The following is a 21,255-nucleotide window of genomic DNA, read 5'->3' as shown; positions in this document are numbered from 1 at the left end:
TTGACATAAAAATAATAATGTAAGGGCACAACAATAGCAATAGTGGGCTTCTATGGGGTACAATAATAACAATATGGGGACAACGTGGGCACAACAATAAAAATAATGGGCTATAATGACAATAATAATAATGGAATACACTAGTATTATAGGGACCTAACACATACACATGACTCTGACTTTGCAACTGCTAATACACCTCCTTGAAGTCCTTATCCTTTGAATATGCTTCTCTATATGCATCATGGGTGAATGGCTCCATGTGCATATGAGTCCCCAAATTTGTAATATTATATGTGGGTGGCCTTGAAAGCATGTTATCTAACTTGTGGGTGTTTCCCTTCTTATACTTGTTCACCAAATGAAACTGCTGTAAAAACCTCATCCACTTGTAACGCCTAGTATGTTGTAGCTTACTCTGGTCCTGCAAGTACTGTAACGTTTGGTGATATATGTGGATTACTTCCTCTTTTCCCATCAGATAGTGTTTCCACTTATTCACAGCTTGCACCATGGTGTAGAGCTCCTTATCGTAGGTATAGTAGTTAAGAAATGCCACATGAAATACTTCAAAATGGTAGCACACAGGCCTTCCTCCTTGCATAAAGATAGCTCCCATAGCATACCCACTTACATCTGTCTCCAATTCAAAGGGTCGCTACAAGTTTGGTAATGCCAGAACTAGTGCTTGATTGATATTCTTCTTTAGCTCCTCAAAAGCCTTCTGCTGACCTTTTTCCTACTAGAAACTTTTGCAACTAGTTGTTATGGCATGGAACGGTGTGTCTACTATTAAAAATGAGGCTATGAATTTCCTCAGGTATTGTGTTGCCCCAATGAAACTCCTAACCTCATAAACATTAGTAAGCACCGGCCATTTCATGATGGACTCCATCTTGGAAGGATCTATCTTCAGTTCTCCTCCATAAATCACATACCCTAAATACACCAAGGCCTACTATGCAAACTTGCACTTCTTGAGATTTGCTAGTAGTTGGTGCTTCTTCAATATTTCCAGCACCTGCGTCAAATGTGAAATATGTTCCTCCCAGGTAGCATTGTATACCCATATATCATCAAAATATACAATAACAAGTGAATCTATCAAAAGGTGCAATACATCATTCATTAATCTCATAAATGTAGTTGGTGCATTACAAAGGCTAAATGGAATAACTAACCACTCATACAAACCTTGCATGGTTTTGAAGGTAGTCTTCCATGTAGCTTCTTCTTTGACTTGAACCTGGTGATATCCATACTTCAAGTCTAGCTTGGTGAAATACTTTGCTTGCTGCAACTAATCTAGAATATCATATATCCTGGGAAGGGGGTATCTGTTCTTGAGCATGATTTTATTAGACGCCTTGTAATTTATACACATCCATCCTTCTTTGGCATAATGATGATGGATGACACACATGGTGATGTACTCGATAAAATTCCACCATGTTCCAACAACTACAGGAACTTTTTCTTCGCCTAGCTTGCTTCTATAATAGACTACCTATACATCCAAATATTTGGCAATCGGGAATCTGGCAATAGAGACTTCTCTCTTAGGTGGTACACCTTTAGGCTCTTGGAACACATATTTGTATGATTGTAACAACTCCTCCAATTATTGTTTATGTTTCTTAGTACACCAATCTAGGGATTCCTTTCCTCTTATTGACTCATCTTCAGACTCACTTTCTCTTAAAAACAATAAAGCATACTTCTTGTTGGAACTAATCAATTTCTTGGCTTGGTTGGCACTTACTAGTGAAATTTTTTACTTGCCTTTGTGCAAGTTGATGATGAATGATTTTCCATCCTTAACGAGTCGGTATGGATTGTCTCTCCTCATGAATATTGCATCTCGCATGTACATGTATGGACTCCCAAAATCAACTACACATACATGAAGGGGAACCAAAACTAGATATACTTCATCATCAACATTGATAGCAAATCTAATTTTACCTCTTATTGACTCCTCTTCATACTGACTTTCTCTTAAAAACAACAAAACACTCTACTTGTTGGAACTAATCAATTTCTTCGCTTGGTTGGCACTTAGCAGTGAAATTTTTGACTTGCCTTTTTGTGCGTTGATGATGAATGATTTTCCATCCTTAACGAGTTGATACTGATTGGATCTGCTCATGAATATTGTATCTTGCATGTACATGTATGGACTCCCAAAATTTACTCTGCATACATCAAGGTGAACCACAACTAGATCTAATTCATCAATAAAATCATCATTGATAGCAAATCTAATTTTACAATGTTTTTTACCTTCATTTTTGCATCCTTATTTACCCATCCCAGTGGACATGGGTTTGGATGATCACATACTCCCAGCCCCAACTTCTTGACCAGATTTGTTGCAATGAGATTCACCTGCCATCCTGAGTTGAATAGGGCATCAATCTTTGTCTTCTTGACATGTATCTCTATATGAAAGAGTTTGGTCATTTCTTTCTCTTCATGTTTATGAAGGATACTCAGATTCACCTTCTTCTACACTGACATGCAAATGATCTTCTCATCCATGCCAGAGATTCTTTAAACATGTTTGTTCAAATATGTGTCCATGATATTATTCTTCTTGTCATCTTCCTTCTTGTTCTTCGGGTTTAGCTCTAGATGCAACTTCCAGCACTTCTCCTCTGAATGGCCATTAATGTTGCAGTGTTTGCAGTGGTTTCTAACATATTTTCACTGGTGCGTTTTGGTCATCATCTTTTTATCTTTTCCCCCTTTTTTCTTATTCTTCCTCTCCTTAGAAGCTTCTTGTTTCTCCTTCTGCTTCAATCCACTTGATTGCGCTCTTTTTAAGCCTATGTTTTCTAGGTATTGTGCCTGTACACAAACCTTCTCCACTGATTTGGGCTTGAAAAGAATCATTTTCTCATGCAGACGGTAGTATATACCCCCAAATACTTGAGGAGTACATATGGGTTCTTTGGAGAGATACCCAGCATTATAGTCATCTTTTTTAATTTTGTGGTGTACTTGCACGCTTTGGCCTGAATTGTTCCTAAAGTAATGCCACCAGATCCACTAGTCCCCCACATACCTGATGGGATAAAACTATGAATTATGAGGGTTTTGAAATACTCCCACTTAGTCAATAAAGGTTCTCCCTCCAACCTCAAGTTTTTCATGTGCCTCTCCCACTGCATGGCCCTCTAATTTCAGTTGCGCGAATGAGATCTTTTTCCTTTCCTCGGTCTGATGGACGTTGAAATAAACTTCTAGTTGATGCAACCAATCGTTCATCTTCCAAGCGTCAATCTCACCATGGTACAGATTGATATTGACTTTTTATTCCATTTTAAATAGGTACAGATTCATGACACTCGAACTGGGTTGATCTTTTCTAGGTTATTACTTCAGCTGGTTCTTTGGTCTTCCTGGTCTTTCGATCCCCCTTCTATTTTGTCCTATGAATTTTAACCCCCGTCTTCTAGAAATATCCCCATCTTGTTTCTTAGAGTCACCATTAGGAATTTTACATTTCATTTTATATATGCAACTTATTTTTTGAGCCACGAAAACCTCACCTCTGTAGGATCATGAGGTTCATTTACAAATTCATCAATGATGATTAGGGTTTTATGATTTTTTACTCCATTGACCTAGATCCCCTGCAAATATTCATAAATACCCAAAGAAACCTTGCTTTGATATTAAATTATTTGTAAATTGTCGTGGATATACCACTGGACATTTCATCGCAACAGATTTGATAATAATATATTGAATTCCTAAATTTCTACACTGGTACAGTTTTACTAAATGTTAAGATGCGTAAACTTAATTGTAATTAGTGCATACATGTGAATAGAAATTATGCAAAAAAATAGATAATGAGAAAATAAGCTCACACACATACACATAAGACACATAATACCACTCCCTCTGAGGAGTCATATGAAAGGATGTACCTAATTCGACCAACCATGCCTCATGATCTATATGTGTACTTCAAGAAGCCAAGTACACATCCCATGCTTAATTTAAGGAGGTTTTTACTTATGTAGAAGGAGAATCATCATATACCTTCCCTTTATTTGCAATTTTGGATCTATATTATTTCTTGCAATTCCCTTGTTGTCCACATTTCCAACATACCTTTCTGAATTTTCCTGACGATTTAGATCTTCCTCTAGATTTAGATTTCCCACTTGAGGAATTATATTTATTTTTATTATGGGATAATCCTTTAACAGACAAGGCATTTGTCTTATAACTTTTTATGTTTCTCCATCTCATGTCCTTTCATAACATGGATGAGGATATTTCATCTAAACTTAAATTAGTTGCATTACTACCTATGGCAGCAACTAAAATATCTCACAAGTATGGTAAATAACACACAAATTGATGTAACACTTATCTTCATCTAAAATCTTAATACCAACAGATAATAGTTGATTTACCACAGTATTTAAGGCATGGAAATGCTCTTTCATTGAGTCTCCATCCTTTATCCTCAAGTTATATAGCTTCTTACTTAAGAACAATTTTTTCACTATGGACTTGGACTAATGTAAATCCCCTAAACTTGTTTCACAATGCCTTTTTTGTAGCTTCTCCTAAAATATTTTGTAATCCTGAATATGAGAGACATATCCATATTGTGCTCTTTTCCTCTCAATCCAACTTGATCTAGTCTTTCGTTGACATCCTCGTTAGTGAAATACTTTGCTCCACAATGATCCACTAATCTTTTTCCACCAAAATATCTTTTATTTTGAGCTTCCACAACTCAAAACTTTTCCAAATGAATTTATTGATCTTTATCTTATAAATTATTATTGTTTCCTTTCTTTTCACCATAAGAATCAGCATTGAACATCTTCCATTGTATCAAGGTTTTCAATAGGCCCGAGCCAAACCCCTTAGCCATAAAGGTGTCCCATTGAAGCTAGATTTCTCTAATATAAAATGTTGGTTTCAATATTATATGGTTAATTTCTAAAAGTAAATTATTAATAAAAAAAAGATGCAGTGGCACACACATAGATTGACACAAGTATTTTATCTTGGAAACTAAAAACTGGGAAAACCATAAATATTTTTTAGTCAATTATATCTTTACAATGTCAAAATACAATATGTATACCTCGCAGTATATGCAAACCCCCAATCTATTAGCCCTGTATTAAAATACAATCGTAGTTTCTTAACCAAAGTTACAAAACTATGGGATAAATCACCATGAGCCAAAACAACTACTAAAAGAAAAAACCATGTGCCAAAAACCACCAAAAACATATGCAAAAATATGCCCAAATTTTATTTTGGAGACTCCTACCCCCTTGCAAGCCCACAACCCCATCCCTCCCCATGTCTAACATAAAAAATTTCATGTGGGGATACTCATATAAAGAATATAACGCATACCCAACAAAGGGAGTATGAATACCCTAATATTGTAAAAAATAAATCAGAAGAAAATTGTGTATTGGATTAACCCTATCTGATGTTTTACGTGGACACTACACTCATCATTAGGGACCAGAAAGCTAAAAGATGATGAGCGCGACTGTTAATAATTTAATAAACAATTAAAATGATCAAAAATAAAACTTAATATGGGTAATATTATAATCAATCGTTAAATTGTCAAGAGGGATTTGATTAAAGGTCAAATAAGTTAATAAATGAATTAGTAAGTGTTATATGGAATTTATACCTATGGATAAGTACATCTTCCCTAAGTGGGTAGTTACACTTAGAACAACAGAAAGAAAGTGGTTTGACCTTTTCCTACAATAGATAGATGGGATGAAGGAACCTACTTGTGATCTTTCTCTTCCTTTGATCTCCTTTGAATTGCTCTCATCGCTCCTGCTCGAACTAAATTCACTCAATTGGTACCTGTCAACAGAAATAGAAGATGACAATGATAAAATCATACGATCTATATACTATAAAAAAATGGAATCGACAACATTTAAACATATGCATCATAGATATGAACAAGAATATGGGAAAAGGAACAAACAACTTTATTGATTGTAGGAGGAGTTACACCCAATGCGGTTCGATCCTGTGTCACTCATCCGGCTTAATCCAAACCCTCATCACACCAATAGCACATCAATCCAACAGCATAACATTACTTGACAATGAACTCGAGTCTCAAACCAACAGTATTTCTCTACAATCTTCAAATTCCAGCCCCTTGATCACTATGATGAGTGGTCAATTTATAGGGAAATTCAAGTGGTTTGTCATAAATTGGGCATTGAATTCTTTTCCAAAATTGGAGTTTGTTTCCATGGAGAAAGGGATGAGAGGATAGAGGGATAATTTATCCATAGCCTATCCAAAGTCGACCGCATAGGATGAGATAAGAGTTGGGCATCCATCTAGAATGCTCTAGAATCAAGGGATATTCCTAGAATCCTATGCCAATTTCACTCATTCTCGCCCAGCATAGGTCAAAGTGGGCCTAAGTGCACTGCATTGCAGGTCTAAATGGGCCTACCTGCTCTGCAGTGTAGTTACCCCTAACCAAGGTTGCGCTGGTGTCCCAAGGAGGCATCTCAGCAGGGTTTCAAGGCAGGAAACTTTCATGGATGGAAGCATTCAATTTGATGACTTGTCTAGGGCATGTAGCAAATGAATTTGGGTTTGATGAACCCTAATTATACTGATCTGATTGTTAGGAGTGATGTGCCCAAATAGTCCTGTAATAGCTGCCCCCTAAAGCATGAAGTCGAAAATGATAATGTCGAGTGATATACTTTATGATGAGATGAGGAGGGTCTGAAGCGGACGGTGACCTGCATCGATTACAATGCATAATATCATGATACCTTTGAATTTTTCATGAATTGTTGAGGGAAGGCATACCCATGCTTAGCATATAAACCTTTCATTACATGTACATAAATCAGATAGTCATCTACAGATACAGACCCATGATAGGATGACCATCTGTGTAAAGCCATCATACAAATGATTTAGTACTATCCTGAAATCACAGCCCGGATGGATGAAACTAGATCCAGGGTCTTCTATCTCATTCAATCGTTCTCTCAAGTACGAGTCTAACCATGTGAAAATGTGATCTAAAGTAGAACATGGGAAGACACCATCTAATTACCAGCTAATGATGTAAGTCATCAACGGACGTGAGAGAAATCATCGATAATGATAATGATTCTCAAGGTACTACAGTACATTTTGCATGGTATGAATAGATGTTTTGATGTCTAACACCATACATATTCTTTCAGTCGAAGTCCAGTGATGTCAACATGTCGTCGGAAGCGAGAAACTTGCCATTGATGTATGCAAGCCTCAAGTTACTGGAAGGGTGTTTCTAATTCAACTTCTTGGATAATGTGCTAATGTCGACAAGATGTGACTCGTCACAGGAGGGCCTTGATGTATCCCCCATCAACGACACGAAACGAGTGTAATGATTTTGAAGACAAAATGTGATTGACAACACAATGTTCAGGAATGGCGGTCATGAAAATGAAGGTTTATGAGTATTGCAAAGGATGAAGTTTACTGAGTGACTTCTCTTGAACATGTCGGTGACACTGAATTAATTGGCAGCATTGACCCAAAACCAAAGTGATGGATGGTGTGATAGACCATAGGTATGATAACCATCAAGCAAATAACCCAACCCAAATAGCCACAGAGATGAGGTGAAAGTGTCATGTTCAAGAGCGACTTGCTACCATAAAGTGATTTATCCATTTTCCCATTTTCCCCAGTAATTGTTGACCAGTACCTCTTTATTTTTTAACAAGCTTGAGGAGGATAACATATGCTTGTAGTATAATTCCACCCTTTGGGTAAATCCATCGCTATGTGATTTTTTAACGAGTCTAGTAAAGGTGAAACTCGATCTTGTCATGATGGACAAGTTTGTCGCTATTGGGTGTTTTAACGAGTTTAAAAACAATGAGAACTCAGTCCTTTTCATGTTTAGAGAGTTTGAAAAAGGACAAAAAGAAAACTCCACAAGTTCTTTTTCATAAATTTGTCTCTCAAATCTGAAAAATCATAAAATAATACAAGAGAGAACCTATTGACCATGTTCAATCAACGTATTCATTTTTCGTAAATAATCTATCTCAGTCCGCAAAAGGGTTAAACTTATACTAAGTAGATGTCGTTTCCAATCCGTTTACGAGCTGAAAAGCACAAGCGCTCAGCAATCTTTTCATGTTTCGAGAGTCTGAAAAGAGCTTAAAGAGGACTCCAGGGGGGTTCCTTTTTCGATGTTTAACAGAGCTCGAAAAAGAGATAAAAGTATGTTCTGTGATCAAAAGTACAATTCATGATCATGCACGTCAAATTCACTTTGTCAGCTGTAAACCTACTCAAAGAAATACCAAACGGATTAAACATACCTGTTTCATTGGTAAAAATAGGTAAAAACTATAGTTTATTCATTTAATGAACATGAAATAACCATAGAACAAGAGTTTACCATTACGTTTTTGTGCTCTGGACCAGTTTCTACCTCGAACTTCAACAACTAATTGTGGTAGATTCTGTCGATCATTCTTCGTGCCGTCATGACGAAGTAGGAGATCTACTTTTTCTCTTTCATTTAAGGTCATTCTTTTTCAGTTTCAGGCAATTTTTTTAGGTTTTTGGGGTCCCTAGGGCAAATATACCTCGCCCTGGGATCAGTGCAGCCCAATGCATCAAAAACTACACTATAGTGAAGTCAAATAGAAGGGTACCTTCTCTGCAGCACACTGTCTCAAGACCAGGGCTACGCTGAGTGTAGTTTAGGAATTTGTTTCATCAGTTTTACCCAAAATCTCTTTAGTTTTTTGCATGAAATGGATCCTAACTAAGCCTATGGTGTGATTTCAGACTTTGATCGGATCAGAATGGCTATTTCTCGGCATGAAAGAGAACATGAAGAACAGGATATGGTTGCCCTAAATGATCCTCATACTGTTGACACCCTCAAAGATTGCGGGTTACTCAAATATTTCAGATTGCCCGGGATGAGGCAACAGTTAAAACTATTGCAATTCTTGGTTCATTCATGGGATCCAGCGGAATAGGATTTTCACATAGGGGACAAAGTGCTCCCTATATTGATCAATGACATTTACTTTCTCACAGGATTGTTGAGACGTGGTGCCCCCATTTCTCTTTCAGGTTCTGCCCGTGGGGGTGAATCAGTGAGGGACTACATTCAACAATTATGTCGGCTAGGTACACAGCCTAGAAAAGATGGGAAGATAAACATCAAGGATGTTCATGATTTTCCCTTGTGAACAATCCTCTTCACTATCGCAAAGTTGGTGGGTAGTGCGACACTTCATTTGGCGAATAGATCATACATGCAGTATGCACTTGAATGTCTTGAGCCAATTATATTCAACTGGTGTGAGGCAATACTTTCTTCGATGAACAAGCAGCTGACCAAAGTAAAGAGCGGCAAGACGAAAAAAAATTGGCTATGGTTCAATCTTGATTGCTTTTACTTTGGAGAGAATTCCATTGATGCAACCTCAGCATGTGTCACTGAGTTTAACTAGTCCTATATATCCATAGATGTAGAGATGGGTTGAGTTGATGGCTAGACATGTTGATCAGTCATCAATCTCATTTCCTCCTGCATTCTTCAGTTGGCTCTGTCGACAACGCATTATCATCGAGGAGCATCCAGATGTAGGGATGGATTTTCATGGAGATCCATATTTGAGATTACCAATGGGTGCTTAATGGGGTGCTATAGGTAAACTATTTTGACCATGTGTTTTTTATTTTTGAGTTTCTACATGTTTTTGTGTTTTTGATGTTTCCAAGACTAAACTAAAAATGTTCTCATGCATACAGATGTTGGCACTATTCGACCAATGGGTCATCAACATGAGGCAGGTGAACCAACGCAAAGAAATGTTGGAAGAGCAGTTCTCCAGGATTTGGATCTGACTGAGACATTGGCGGAGTTGCAGGATCATATAGAGGGGTTAACCCTCGATATATAGGATGTCTGGATCGAGGAGTTACCGATGAGACTATAGTGCCATACTATTGGTGTACCTAGCCGTTGGATGAGGCTATTGTGCATGATAGCTCAGGAAGTGACCTGTTATCATGAGCATCATTAGATCTACTTAGGATGATTTACTGTATGCATTTTGAGTTTTGAAGTCAGATGACCAACATGTCTTGGACACAAATTTTTGTAAAAAATTTAAACATCTATCTATTTTACTTTCAGTGTTTTTATATGGTTATGTGTAATCCTATTCAACTGTTGATGTGAATTGAAAATTTACTTTTTACATATGTCGTAAATGTCTGTTTAACACAGTTTTCTAAAGAATCAGTCAATGTGTTAAAGTTCGTGGAAATGTGTTTGTATTGAATGTAATCAAAATGTATTTCCAAGAGACAAACTCTAAGGAACATATGATAAATAGTTGGATTTCGAATGGTATAAACATTCATAAGTTGTAGTATGACAAGTTGTGAGTCTAGCCTAATGATGATTTAGCGAATGCTAAGCGAAATGGCATCAAAGAAGAGTTTGATCAATGTGCTATACTTAGCGATATTTTTCATAGAAAGGCCCATAAAAATCCCTTGAAAACTCACTAACTCGCCACTTGGAGCGAATATGGCCCATGCTGCAGAAGATAGGTTCTACGTACTACGACTAGCACCATCGGCATAACCAACAAATGGTTCCAAAGATTCTGAAATCTGCAACAAATGCAAAGTGGATTACTAACCACATAAAAAATATAAAAGTCACACTATGACACACACACGCAATCAAAGCATATATACAGTGTTTTTTACTATGCACAATCAAGCATAGTAACGTTTAAGATACAACCCCTTTCAGGACTGTGACAATGGAATTCCATCATAATCAACCAACTTGTAAGTGCCTTTTTCCAAAACACGCTTGACAATATAGGGGCCCATCCATAATGGTTTAAATTTTCATGCTCCTAATTTATCAGCTTCCTGATCATAAAGCAAGACCAGGTCTCCTTCTGAGAATATGTGAGGCTTGACATTGTGGTCATATTGCGCCTTAATTTGTTTCTTATGTTCTTTGTTGGCCAATGCGGCTTCACGACGTGTTTCATCTAGATGGATGAGTCCTAAGAAACGTGCTTCCTCATGAGAAGTGCCAGGTAACAAGTCAATTGCGAGTTTTAATGATGAAATTTTACATTGTATGGGCAAGATTGCCTCCAGACCATACACCAATTGAAAAGGTGTGAATCCAGTTGCATTTCTTATCAAGGTTCGGTAAGCCCACAAAACTTAGTACAAGTTCAAATGCCAGTTTCGTTTGTGAACTCCTATCATTCATTGAAGCATTCTCTCAAGGATTTTGTTGATGACTTCAACTTGTCTATTTGCCTGTGGATAATAAGGAGTAGAACTATCATGTGAAAGTCCTAACTTGTCAGTTAATTTAGTCATCATGTGATTGTGAGAATGCAAACCATGATCTGTAATTGTAGCTTGTGGTACACCAAACCGTGCAACCACTTGGTTGAAGAAAAAAAGTCCAGTTGTCTCACCACTATTGTTTAATGTAAGCATCGCCTCGGCCCATTTCGTAAAATAATCCACGGCGACAATAATATACCCATGCCCCCTGGCCGAGGGAGGATTACATGTCATGAAATCAATGCCCCATTTTGCAAATGGTCCAGCAGCGATGACAGGATGCAATGGTGCAGGTGGTAATTGAGTTTTACGGTCAAAAATATGGCATGCATGACAACTTCTAAAAGCAATAATGCAATCGTTAAATATGGTAGGCCAAAAGTAACCAGCACGAAGAATATTCTGTGTGGTAGCATAACCAAATAAATGTCCACCACAAGCACTAGAATGGCAATCATTCAAAACTTTCTCGGCTTCCTCATGTGTGAGGCACCTCTGTAAAATCGTATCAATACCGCGACAGTAAAGGGTGTCACCAATGATCAAATAATATTTGGCTTGATATCAAATACGTCGGTGTTGCGAGCAAGAGGTATCGGGCTGGAAATTTTGGGTTTGGAGATAGATCAGTATATCTCCGTACCAAGGCAGATGACAAAATCAGAAACAAAGACTCATCCAGAATTGATGGTTTTGTTGTTGATTCGATGGCGGTAGAGGGAAGGTCGCAAAGAAGTTCAACAAAAACTATAGATTTCTTTGACTTGGATTTGATGAATTCCAAATCAAATTCCTGCAAAATGACGATCCATTTTGAATATTTTCCCACCGGCAATTGACGTGAAAAGATGTATGTTATAGGGTTGCAATCCAAAATGACAGTGGTCTTTAGGAACGGGATATAATGGTGAAATCTCTGTACAACTTGAACGGTAGCCAAAGATAGATTTTCACTGTAAGAATACTTAACTTCCGTTATCATTGAGATTGCGACTCAAACAATAGATCGGATGTTCAATCCCATCTTCTTCTTGGACTAAAACCATGGCAATGGTTGTATCTGCAGTGGAAAGATACATGAAATAGTCGTTTTGATAATTAGAGGCATACATTAATGATGCTCAGATCAAGGTATCTTTGAGAGCATCAAAGGAAGCTTGTGCAACCTAGCCCCAATGGAAGGGAATTCCATTTTTCAAAAGACGAGTAAATACTTTAGCCATTTCGGCATAGTTGAGAATGAATCTCCTTAGAAAGTTAGCCTTAACCTTCAAGGGGTCGAGTCGAATTCCTTCTTTAGACACTACGAAACCAAGAAAATGACTAGAACCAACACAAAACACACATTTATGTGGATTGAGTCAAATTTTGTAGTGTTGGCACCGTAAAAAGATGGCTCTCAAATGTTGCAGGTGATCAGCCCGTTTCCGTGAATGAGCAGGTAAATCATCTAGATAGGGTTGAACAATGTGTTTGATATCATGGAAGGCATAATTCATTACCCTCTAAAATGTTGCCCCAGCATTCTTCAAACCAAAAGGGAGTTTTCTATATGTGAATGTGCCCCAAGGACAAAAAAAGGCAGTTTTATACTGGTCTTCTGGGTGAATATTGATCTGATTATAGCCGGAAAGCCCATCCATAAATGAAAATATTTCACATCCGAGACAGTCATCAATTATATGGTCGATAAAGGAGTGGGATAGTTGTCTTTTGGACAAGCATGATTAACATCCCTATAATCAACACACACTTGTATTGTACCTTGTTTCTTCATGACAAGAACAAGATTGGAAACCCAATCGGTAAGAGGAACGGGGTATATGAAACCAGCATGCAAAAGTTTTTCAATTTCTGCTTTTATGGCAGCAGCCTTCTTCGGATGAACAGGACGGAGGCATTGTCATACTGGTTTGACATCAGGATACATTTTAATCTCATGTTCAACTATACTAGAATCAATACCTGGCATTTCCTCATATGACCAAGCAAATATATCACGGAATTCACAAAAAAGAGCACGATAAGTTTCAAGTTCCAATGGAGAACAATATTTGCAACATGGATGTTTTCTAGGATTCCAGGTTTGGTCGAAATATTGATAGAAATTGTTTCTTCGATATTTGATAAGTTTCGTTCAGAATCGACTATGTCTATAAATATAGAATTCGAAAGGAAATCAATGGTTGAAGGGTGATTTAGTTCATTTGGAATATCTTCTATGTGATCTGGAAGATGGGATCAATGATGATAATCTACCCATGGTTCTTCTTCTGTCATCATTGATTGGATGATTCCTTCATCAGTAGAAAATGTACATGAAAAAGGATCAGAGGAAGTACCATATTCTAACGAACGATCAACCCATACAATTGGTGATGATGGATTTGGATTTTTCGCACAAGCCAAAAAGATTGATTGCTATGCGAGCTCAATGGGGCTTAGCAGCATGGTTTCATTACGCATATCAACTTTAGAATTATTGGAAATCTTCCATGAGTTAGATGAAGTGGAAGATATCATGTTACAGGTCTCAACTTTTGTAACTTCCACCATTTGTGATGGTGACAGTAGCGAAAAAAGTGCCCATTAGGGAAGAATATTTGAAGAGACCTACTCCAATGTTCTGAAGAGATAGTAGGGGTCTGTGAACTAACAGAATGCTTCCAGTTGCCTATGAACTAGAGGCGAAGAAGGCGAGTTGATCAATTACTGTGATTCGCCTTTATGAGGGAAATCGATCATACAAAAGTATGTCGAAACCACAGCAGCCATAGCGTAAACCCACGGTCTTCCTAGCAAAATGTTGTAGTCAAGGGGTCCGTCAATGACCTCAACTTCAACAGTTACAGTTTTCCCCCCTAGTTCTATATGCAAGTTACTTAAAATTCCACAAGGAGTATAAGTGCGACCGTCAAAAGCTTTTAACGTTGTAGGTGATTGTGACAAAGGTGGTGAGCCAAGTGTTTTCCAAAAATTCATTAACATGATACAAGTAGATGCACCCTCGTCAACAATGGTTCGGTGAACGAGTTTATTCAAAGCCTTTACTTGGATCAAGAATGCTAATTGTGCTGGTAATTGTGGTGTATAACCCGCATGGTTAAAAACCACAAGATTGGAATCCGTTGGATCAATTCCACCAATTGCTAACAATAAATCCTACTTTTGGGAGGGACAATTTTGAAGCACCTCAAGCATCGACATAGCAGAAGGTGACTAAGCCAAATATTCTACTATGTTATAATTTTGCGATGCTCGAGCTCGAGGATTGAATGTAGATTTATGAACAACTCCCTTAAGTGATTTTATTGTTGACTCTGGTGCAATGGGTGGTGGAATGGAGTCAGATGAAATCTAAGTCGAAGTCTTGGGTTGATTTGTAGCATGTTTATTCGACGACGACAGTAGATTGCCGTAATCTTTACTTCATGTAGTCACAAAAACATCAGTCTTAGGCTTAGTGGCGGATAGCATAAGCACTTGTGAAGTGGAAGCCTGATCTGTAGCAACCAAATGAGTCTCTGAGTTTGGAAAAGGATCTGTCAACACAGCCGATGTACTATAAGTCTTAAGAAGTTTTGAGACTTTAGAGCAGTGAGGACAGTCTCGCGTAAAGTGCTCCTCATTAAAAATTAAACATGGGTTAACGAGGTTTCCTATCCAGAGAAAAGGAATCAAATGATTTCTCTTGAGGGGGAGGATTTTGTTTCTTTTTGGTTTTCCCTTTTTTCTTGCTTCTTGGTTGCTTTTCATTTTTACCTTTGTCAGATGACACAGCATTTATTTTGGAAGCAAGTGTATTATCAGGTGCATTAGAAGTTTTATTTGAAATAGCAAATGTTTGACTAGATGGTCTACTCATTGTTTGAGTGCTTGAAGAACTTATCACACCGTCACCGGCATGAGAGTCCTTACTAGATGGAGGTGGTGGAATAGTAAAATTTGGTCTAGGTGCATTTGGAATCTTATCATAGAGCATGCCAGACTGGGTGTAAATCAAGTCTAAGTATTGGGCACGAGAAATTACTTGCTCTTCAGTAACAACTCCTCCTTTAGCCACATCCTCGGTGATAGATGGAAACAAGGATTTGATAAACCACTCAGCTAAAAGCTGATCAGGAACAAAAGTTTTGACCATTCGACGACGACGATGCCACTCATGAATATGATTAGAAATGTGAGTAGCAGTGGTCTGTTTAAAGTTGGTCAATAGTTCCATTCCAGTTTCATATCTGATGGGTAACTGGAAGTGGGTTAGAAATATAGTGGCTAAGGATGTGAAGTTTTCAAATGAAGCTCGTGGTAATTCAATATACCACTGCGCAGCTGGACCAGTAAGCGTTCACTGGAAAAGATGTAGTCTTACTGAATCATCATTTAGGGAGTTGGATGAACACCATAAATGAAAAGTCATAATGTGATTGGATGGATCTTCTCCAGGGTTTCCATTGAACTTAGGAATATTAGAAGGCAATTTGTGTGGAATCACAGTCCACCAAGGTGCATAAAAAATGGGATCATTGATAAGCCAATTTAAGTCCGGTAATTCAAGTGTTGCGACAAAAGGCAATTGTCGGTTTAGGTCGGGTTGAGCGTAACCAGGGTAAGATGGAATTGCCTCAGGAATACGCCTTTTGATACCAACATACGGAATCTGTTGCTGGTAACCTTGATACGGGTAGGTTTGTTGAGCATATCCAATATAAGGTGGTTGTTGGGCACCAAGATAAATTTGTTGTTGTCCAAACCTAGCCTAGGCTTGTTGACCAAGTCTAGGATAAGTTTGGTACTGTTGGAATTGTGTTGGGTGTGGAGCATGATTATCTTCTGTATTCAAAGGTTTCAGTCGGATGTATACCCCAGGAAGACTGTACACCCCTCCACGCGAGGGGGTGCAGGGTGGGACTTGTCTCCCCCGTGGGGGTCCAGGGGGGTAAATCCCCCCCGGTTGGGAGGTTCAGGGGCCAGCGGTCCACCAGTGGGGGTTCGGGGGCAGCGCCCTCGAAGCTAAAAATAGATGTAAAATTGCCTTGTAAAAGTCTAGTAATTTCTAGTCAATCTAGGCTGTTTATTAGGCGGATGATCTGATGGTAGAAGTTATGTTTAATTTAGGGTTTTTTGCCCTAGAAGGCAACCCCTCACTATATATGAGGGAATTGTATTGCGTCTATATATATATCTGTATTTTGAGTGAGGAAGAGAGAGGAGATTGAGAACAAAGAGGGTGTTACAGTGGATCTGTTGTAGGTTGTATCTCTTCAGTTTGTTGGATAATATAATAAAAGAAGGACTGGTTGTTTCTCCGAGGATGTAGCCCAAACTGGGTGAACCACGTATATCTGTGTCTCTCTTGTTTTATGTGTTTTCTGTGTTTATATTTCTGCAATATTTTATGTGTTCCATTGCTCTGTAATATATAATTTTCTAACAAATTGTTGTTGTTGATATTGTGTTTTCCATGGTTGTTGATGTAATGCTTTTTTCCCACCAATGTAAGTTTGACCAGGTTGTGAATAAATTAGACTAGTATAAGCTAGAGTCATTCTAGTTAATGGTAAATAGGCCTGAGGTTGTTGAATTCCAGACACAAACTGTTGTTGTAAAATGGCCTAAGAAGACAGAGTTTGTAGACCTGAACTTGAGGGTCAGAGGTTGAAGGACCAGCTTGCAAAGGTTGAGATACAATCAAATGAGCTTGCGACTGTGGTAAAGGTGTAACAATAGCGTAGTAGGTATGAATGAAATAGATTACATTGGTTGTGATGGATACACAAGCCTTGGTTGAACAGGAATTGTAGGCTGCCATTGACAAACAGTCATTCCAGAATAAGTTGTACCTAAAGATGACAATATACTGCCATATGATTTTCCCCCAAAAAATGGAGGATAATCATATTGGGCATATTGTTCTCCATATGGAGGTAATCCAGTGTAAAGTGGATACATTGGACAGTAACCTACTGGACCAGCTTGATATTGACTTGATGGATCAAACTGTTCAGTATCCGTAAGTGAAGAACCACGTAAATTCTTGTGGACGACATGGGTGAAGACCATGGACTAGAAGCAACACCAGAGTGAGTTCCAAATAATGATTGGTAACCCGGTGGGACGGACGGAACACCATACAGATGTGACTCAGGGGTTGTGGTAAACATTGAAGAAGTAGTGACACTAGATGTTGTCGCATCTGTAACAGATGATACAGTCTGGGATGTTGTTTCAGCCACAGTCAAATGACCCAATAAATGTCCTAATGAATCTACGGGAGTTTGAAAGTAAACAGGATCAAAAGGAGCAGTTAACTAAGGATTAGAAGGATAAAAGTAAATCCCTGGTCCAAAACAAATTGGAATTCTGGGTGTTTCTTCTTCAGATTCCTCTTCAATAGAAATCAAACCAGGTGGAAGGATTTCACCGTCAGGTCCGTAATAAATTTTCAGTGTTTGACTCTGTGGTAAAGGAGAAGTCTCAATAGTTATAGATGTCTGAGGATAAACCAGTCGATCGTCTTCCGGTATAGGAACAACTTCTGACTATTCAACTTCGAGATCCAAGTGTTCTGGTAAAAGAACAACGGGTTCAGGATGAATTTCTTGAACAACTTCTAGTTCAGAGGTAAATTTTGGTTGAACTGTGATAGGTTCAGGACCAACTTCTGGTTGAACAGATTCAAGTTCAGAAGTAATTTCTTGTTGAACAACTTTGGGTTGAGGATCAACTTCTTGTTGGACAACTTCAGTTACCGTTTCACTAAGTTCACTTTTACTGTCCTCAAGTAATTGCAAAGGTTCCACCTCAGTAGCAGATGAACCAGTAATAGTAGGAGTAAATGGATCGTAGTACTTACCGGTATAGGTGACTCTGGTAAATCATATGAAGAACCAGAAGTTTGTGATATACTAGACTCAGTTAAATGAGACTGCTTTTTCCGACTAGGTGTAGCTTTAGGGGGTAAAGGAGGTTTACTTGTTGTCCTCTGCGAACGACAAGGTAAAGGTTGATTTTCCTCCACGATTGTTGATTTATATTATTACAAAAAGAAATAAACAAAAAGAGGGTAATCTAGGAAAAGGGATTACTAAGAAACTGTGAACTGCAATATATTGCCTCAATAAACCAAGGACTTAACATACGTGCAGCAATCTCCCCGAATGTTGTTTTCGGTGTATCACAGTATACAAGGTGGCCGACTCGGTTACCTATGTATGGATAGCAACCTAATGTTGTCCTCCCAAATATACCCAAAAGTACGTGGAGGCCCAATCTGTGTTAGCATTGTTTAATGTGAAACGGCACAATGAGAGCATTCCTTTATACTTTTCGTACTATAACATCACCATATATACCCAAAAGTGCGTGGACGAGCTACGATATACTTACGTACGTGGAATGAGGTATCACACTTGGAATGTATCGTAGACCATTAGCGACAGCTAATATGTTTAACGACGTCAGAACACGTCTCTAGCCTAAACCTCTAAATGTTATGTGTTAAGTTACAATGCTCCATTAGGTTAATTGAGATAAATTTTAGTTGATCGTGTTTAAAATTTTTCCTTTCGGGTTCACCGCATGACGTTTCTGAAACTCCTAAAATGCAACTATGATGAGAAACATTCTTTTCATTTGATTTAAACAATGAAAATCTTACCAAAAGGGATAGAGTAATTAGAATCTTTAAACAAAGAGCATAGAGCATATCTAACGCAACTTTCCCTATACCATTCCTACAAGCACACACAAACTTCTAAATGCAGTATGCATGTTTTTCTTTGGATTCCTTTAATGTTTAGATGAACATAAGGAAACTAAATGCACATTCAATCAATCAATGCTTTTCACAAGAAACGAAGACTTTAGGACAGTTTCTTTTTCAAAGAAATGAAGACTTTACGACAATTCTTTTTCAAAAAATACTAATTGATATAAGCTAATTTTGACAATGAATTGATAATGATAAAGAAATCTCTTAAGAAACATTGAACAATCAAGGCCAAAGTAGGGCTAGGAGAAGAAATGCAAATTGATTTCAGAACCATAGAAAACATTGATCTTTCAGCAAACAACATCAGAAGAAAATTTGGAAAAAAACAAGCAAAAGATGGGTTTTTTAGCTTGACAGGGATCATCGCAGTCCTAAGTGGGAGACAGTGCACTGTCTCTAAGCCAAGGTTTCTCTGCAACTCACTGTGTCAAGAACAAAACTGCGTTGGTGCCAGATAGTCCAATCAGGAGACATTCAAGCACACTTTTTGACCAAAAAACACTTCAAGATGACTGAAAAGAGATCAATGAAGTCAAGTAAAGTCTACTAGGATGTAATATGATAAGGGTAAACTACCAGGAATGACGTTTGTTCCCCAGTGGAGTTGCCAATTTGTTATATGGAATTTATACCTACAAATAAGTACATCTTCCCTAAGTGGGTAGTTACACTTAGAACAACAGAAAGAAATTGGTTTGACCTTTTCCTACAATAGATAGATGAGATGAAGGAACCTACTTGTGATCTTTCACTTCCTTTGATCTCCTTTGAATTGCTCCCGTCGCTCCCGCTCGAACTGAATTCGCTCAATTGGTACCTGTCAACAGAAACAGAAGACGACAACAATCAAAGCATATGATCTATCTACTATAAACAAATGGAATCGACAACATTTAAACATATATGCATCATAGATATGAACAAGAATATGGGAAAATGAACAAACAACTTTATTGATTGTAGGAGTTACACCCAATGCGATTCGATCCTGTGTCACTCATCCATCTTAGTCCAAACCATCATCACACCAATAGCACATCAATCCAGTAGCATAACATTACTTGACAATGAACCCAAGTCTCAAACCAACAGTATTTCTCTATAATCTTCAAATTCCAGCCCCCTGATCACTATGATGAATGGTCAATTTATAGGGAAATGCAATCGGTTTTGTCATAAATTGGGCATTGAATGCTTTTCCAAAATTGGGGTTAGTTTCCATGGAGAAATGGATTGGAGGATAGAGGGATAATTGATCCATAGCCTATCCAAAGTCGACCTCATAGGATGAGATAAGAGTTGGGCATCCTTCTAGAATGCTCTAGAATCAAGGAATATTCCTAGAATCCTATGTCAATTTCATTCATTCTCGCCCAGCACAGGTCAAAATGGGCCTAAGTGCACTACAGTGTAGGTCTGAATGGGCCTACCTACTTTGCAGTGCAGTTACCCCCGACCAAGGCTACGCTGGTGTCCCAAGGAGGCATCTCAGCAAGGTTTCAAGGCATAAAACTTTCATGGATGGAAGCATTCAATTTGATGACTTGTCTAGGGCATGTAGCAACTGAATTAGGGTTTGATGAGCCATAATTGTACTGATCTAATAGTCGGGAGTGATGTGCTCAAATAGACCTGCAACAGTAAGGGGCATACAACAAAGTGATGAGAAAAACAAAAAAGGGGAAGAGTGAAATAAAAATGGGGAATGGAGGGGGGTAGTTAAGGGAAGGAGTTGTAAAGTAAGATGATGGATAATGGGCTTCCAGGAGGGGCTAAGTTTATAGCCATCTTCTATGTTAAATTTATTGGGTTGCTTCTTGATTTCGAGAGTTTCCCTGATAAAATCGAGAAGCAACCCAATAACTTTAACAAGGAAGATGGTTATAAACTTATCCTCTCCTAGAAGCCCATTATCAATAAACCTGCTCTATAAATCCTCCCCTCACTTACCCCTCTTCCCCATTTTCTTTCACTCTTCCCTTTGTTTTCTACCCCTTATTAATTCATTTATTAACTTATTGGTCTTTAACCAAATCCCTCTTGACAATTTAATGATTCATTATATTCTTACC

General features: G+C 38.1%; 1 protein-coding gene across 1 annotated transcript in view; it reads right to left on the bottom strand.

Moving 5' to 3' along the window:
* LOC149184132 (uncharacterized) overlaps positions 1 to 21,255 on the bottom strand; it is a 153,842-nt gene that overhangs the window by 84,161 nt on the left and 48,426 nt on the right. The window contains 1 exon segment of the mRNA XM_089415237.1: positions 18,162 to 18,279. Within this exon segment, the coding sequence (XP_089271363.1) occupies positions 18,162 to 18,279 (118 nt within the window).

Source organism: Pinus tabuliformis, chromosome 3_2 (assembly GCF_031772625.1).
Source record: "Pinus tabuliformis cultivar Carrire ecotype Pingquan chromosome 3_2, CPIR1, whole genome shotgun sequence".
Classification (NCBI taxonomy): Eukaryota; Viridiplantae; Streptophyta; class Pinopsida; order Pinales; family Pinaceae; genus Pinus; species Pinus tabuliformis.
Note: the sequence above shows the minus strand (reverse complement) of the source record. Positions and strands in the feature narration are given on the sequence as shown.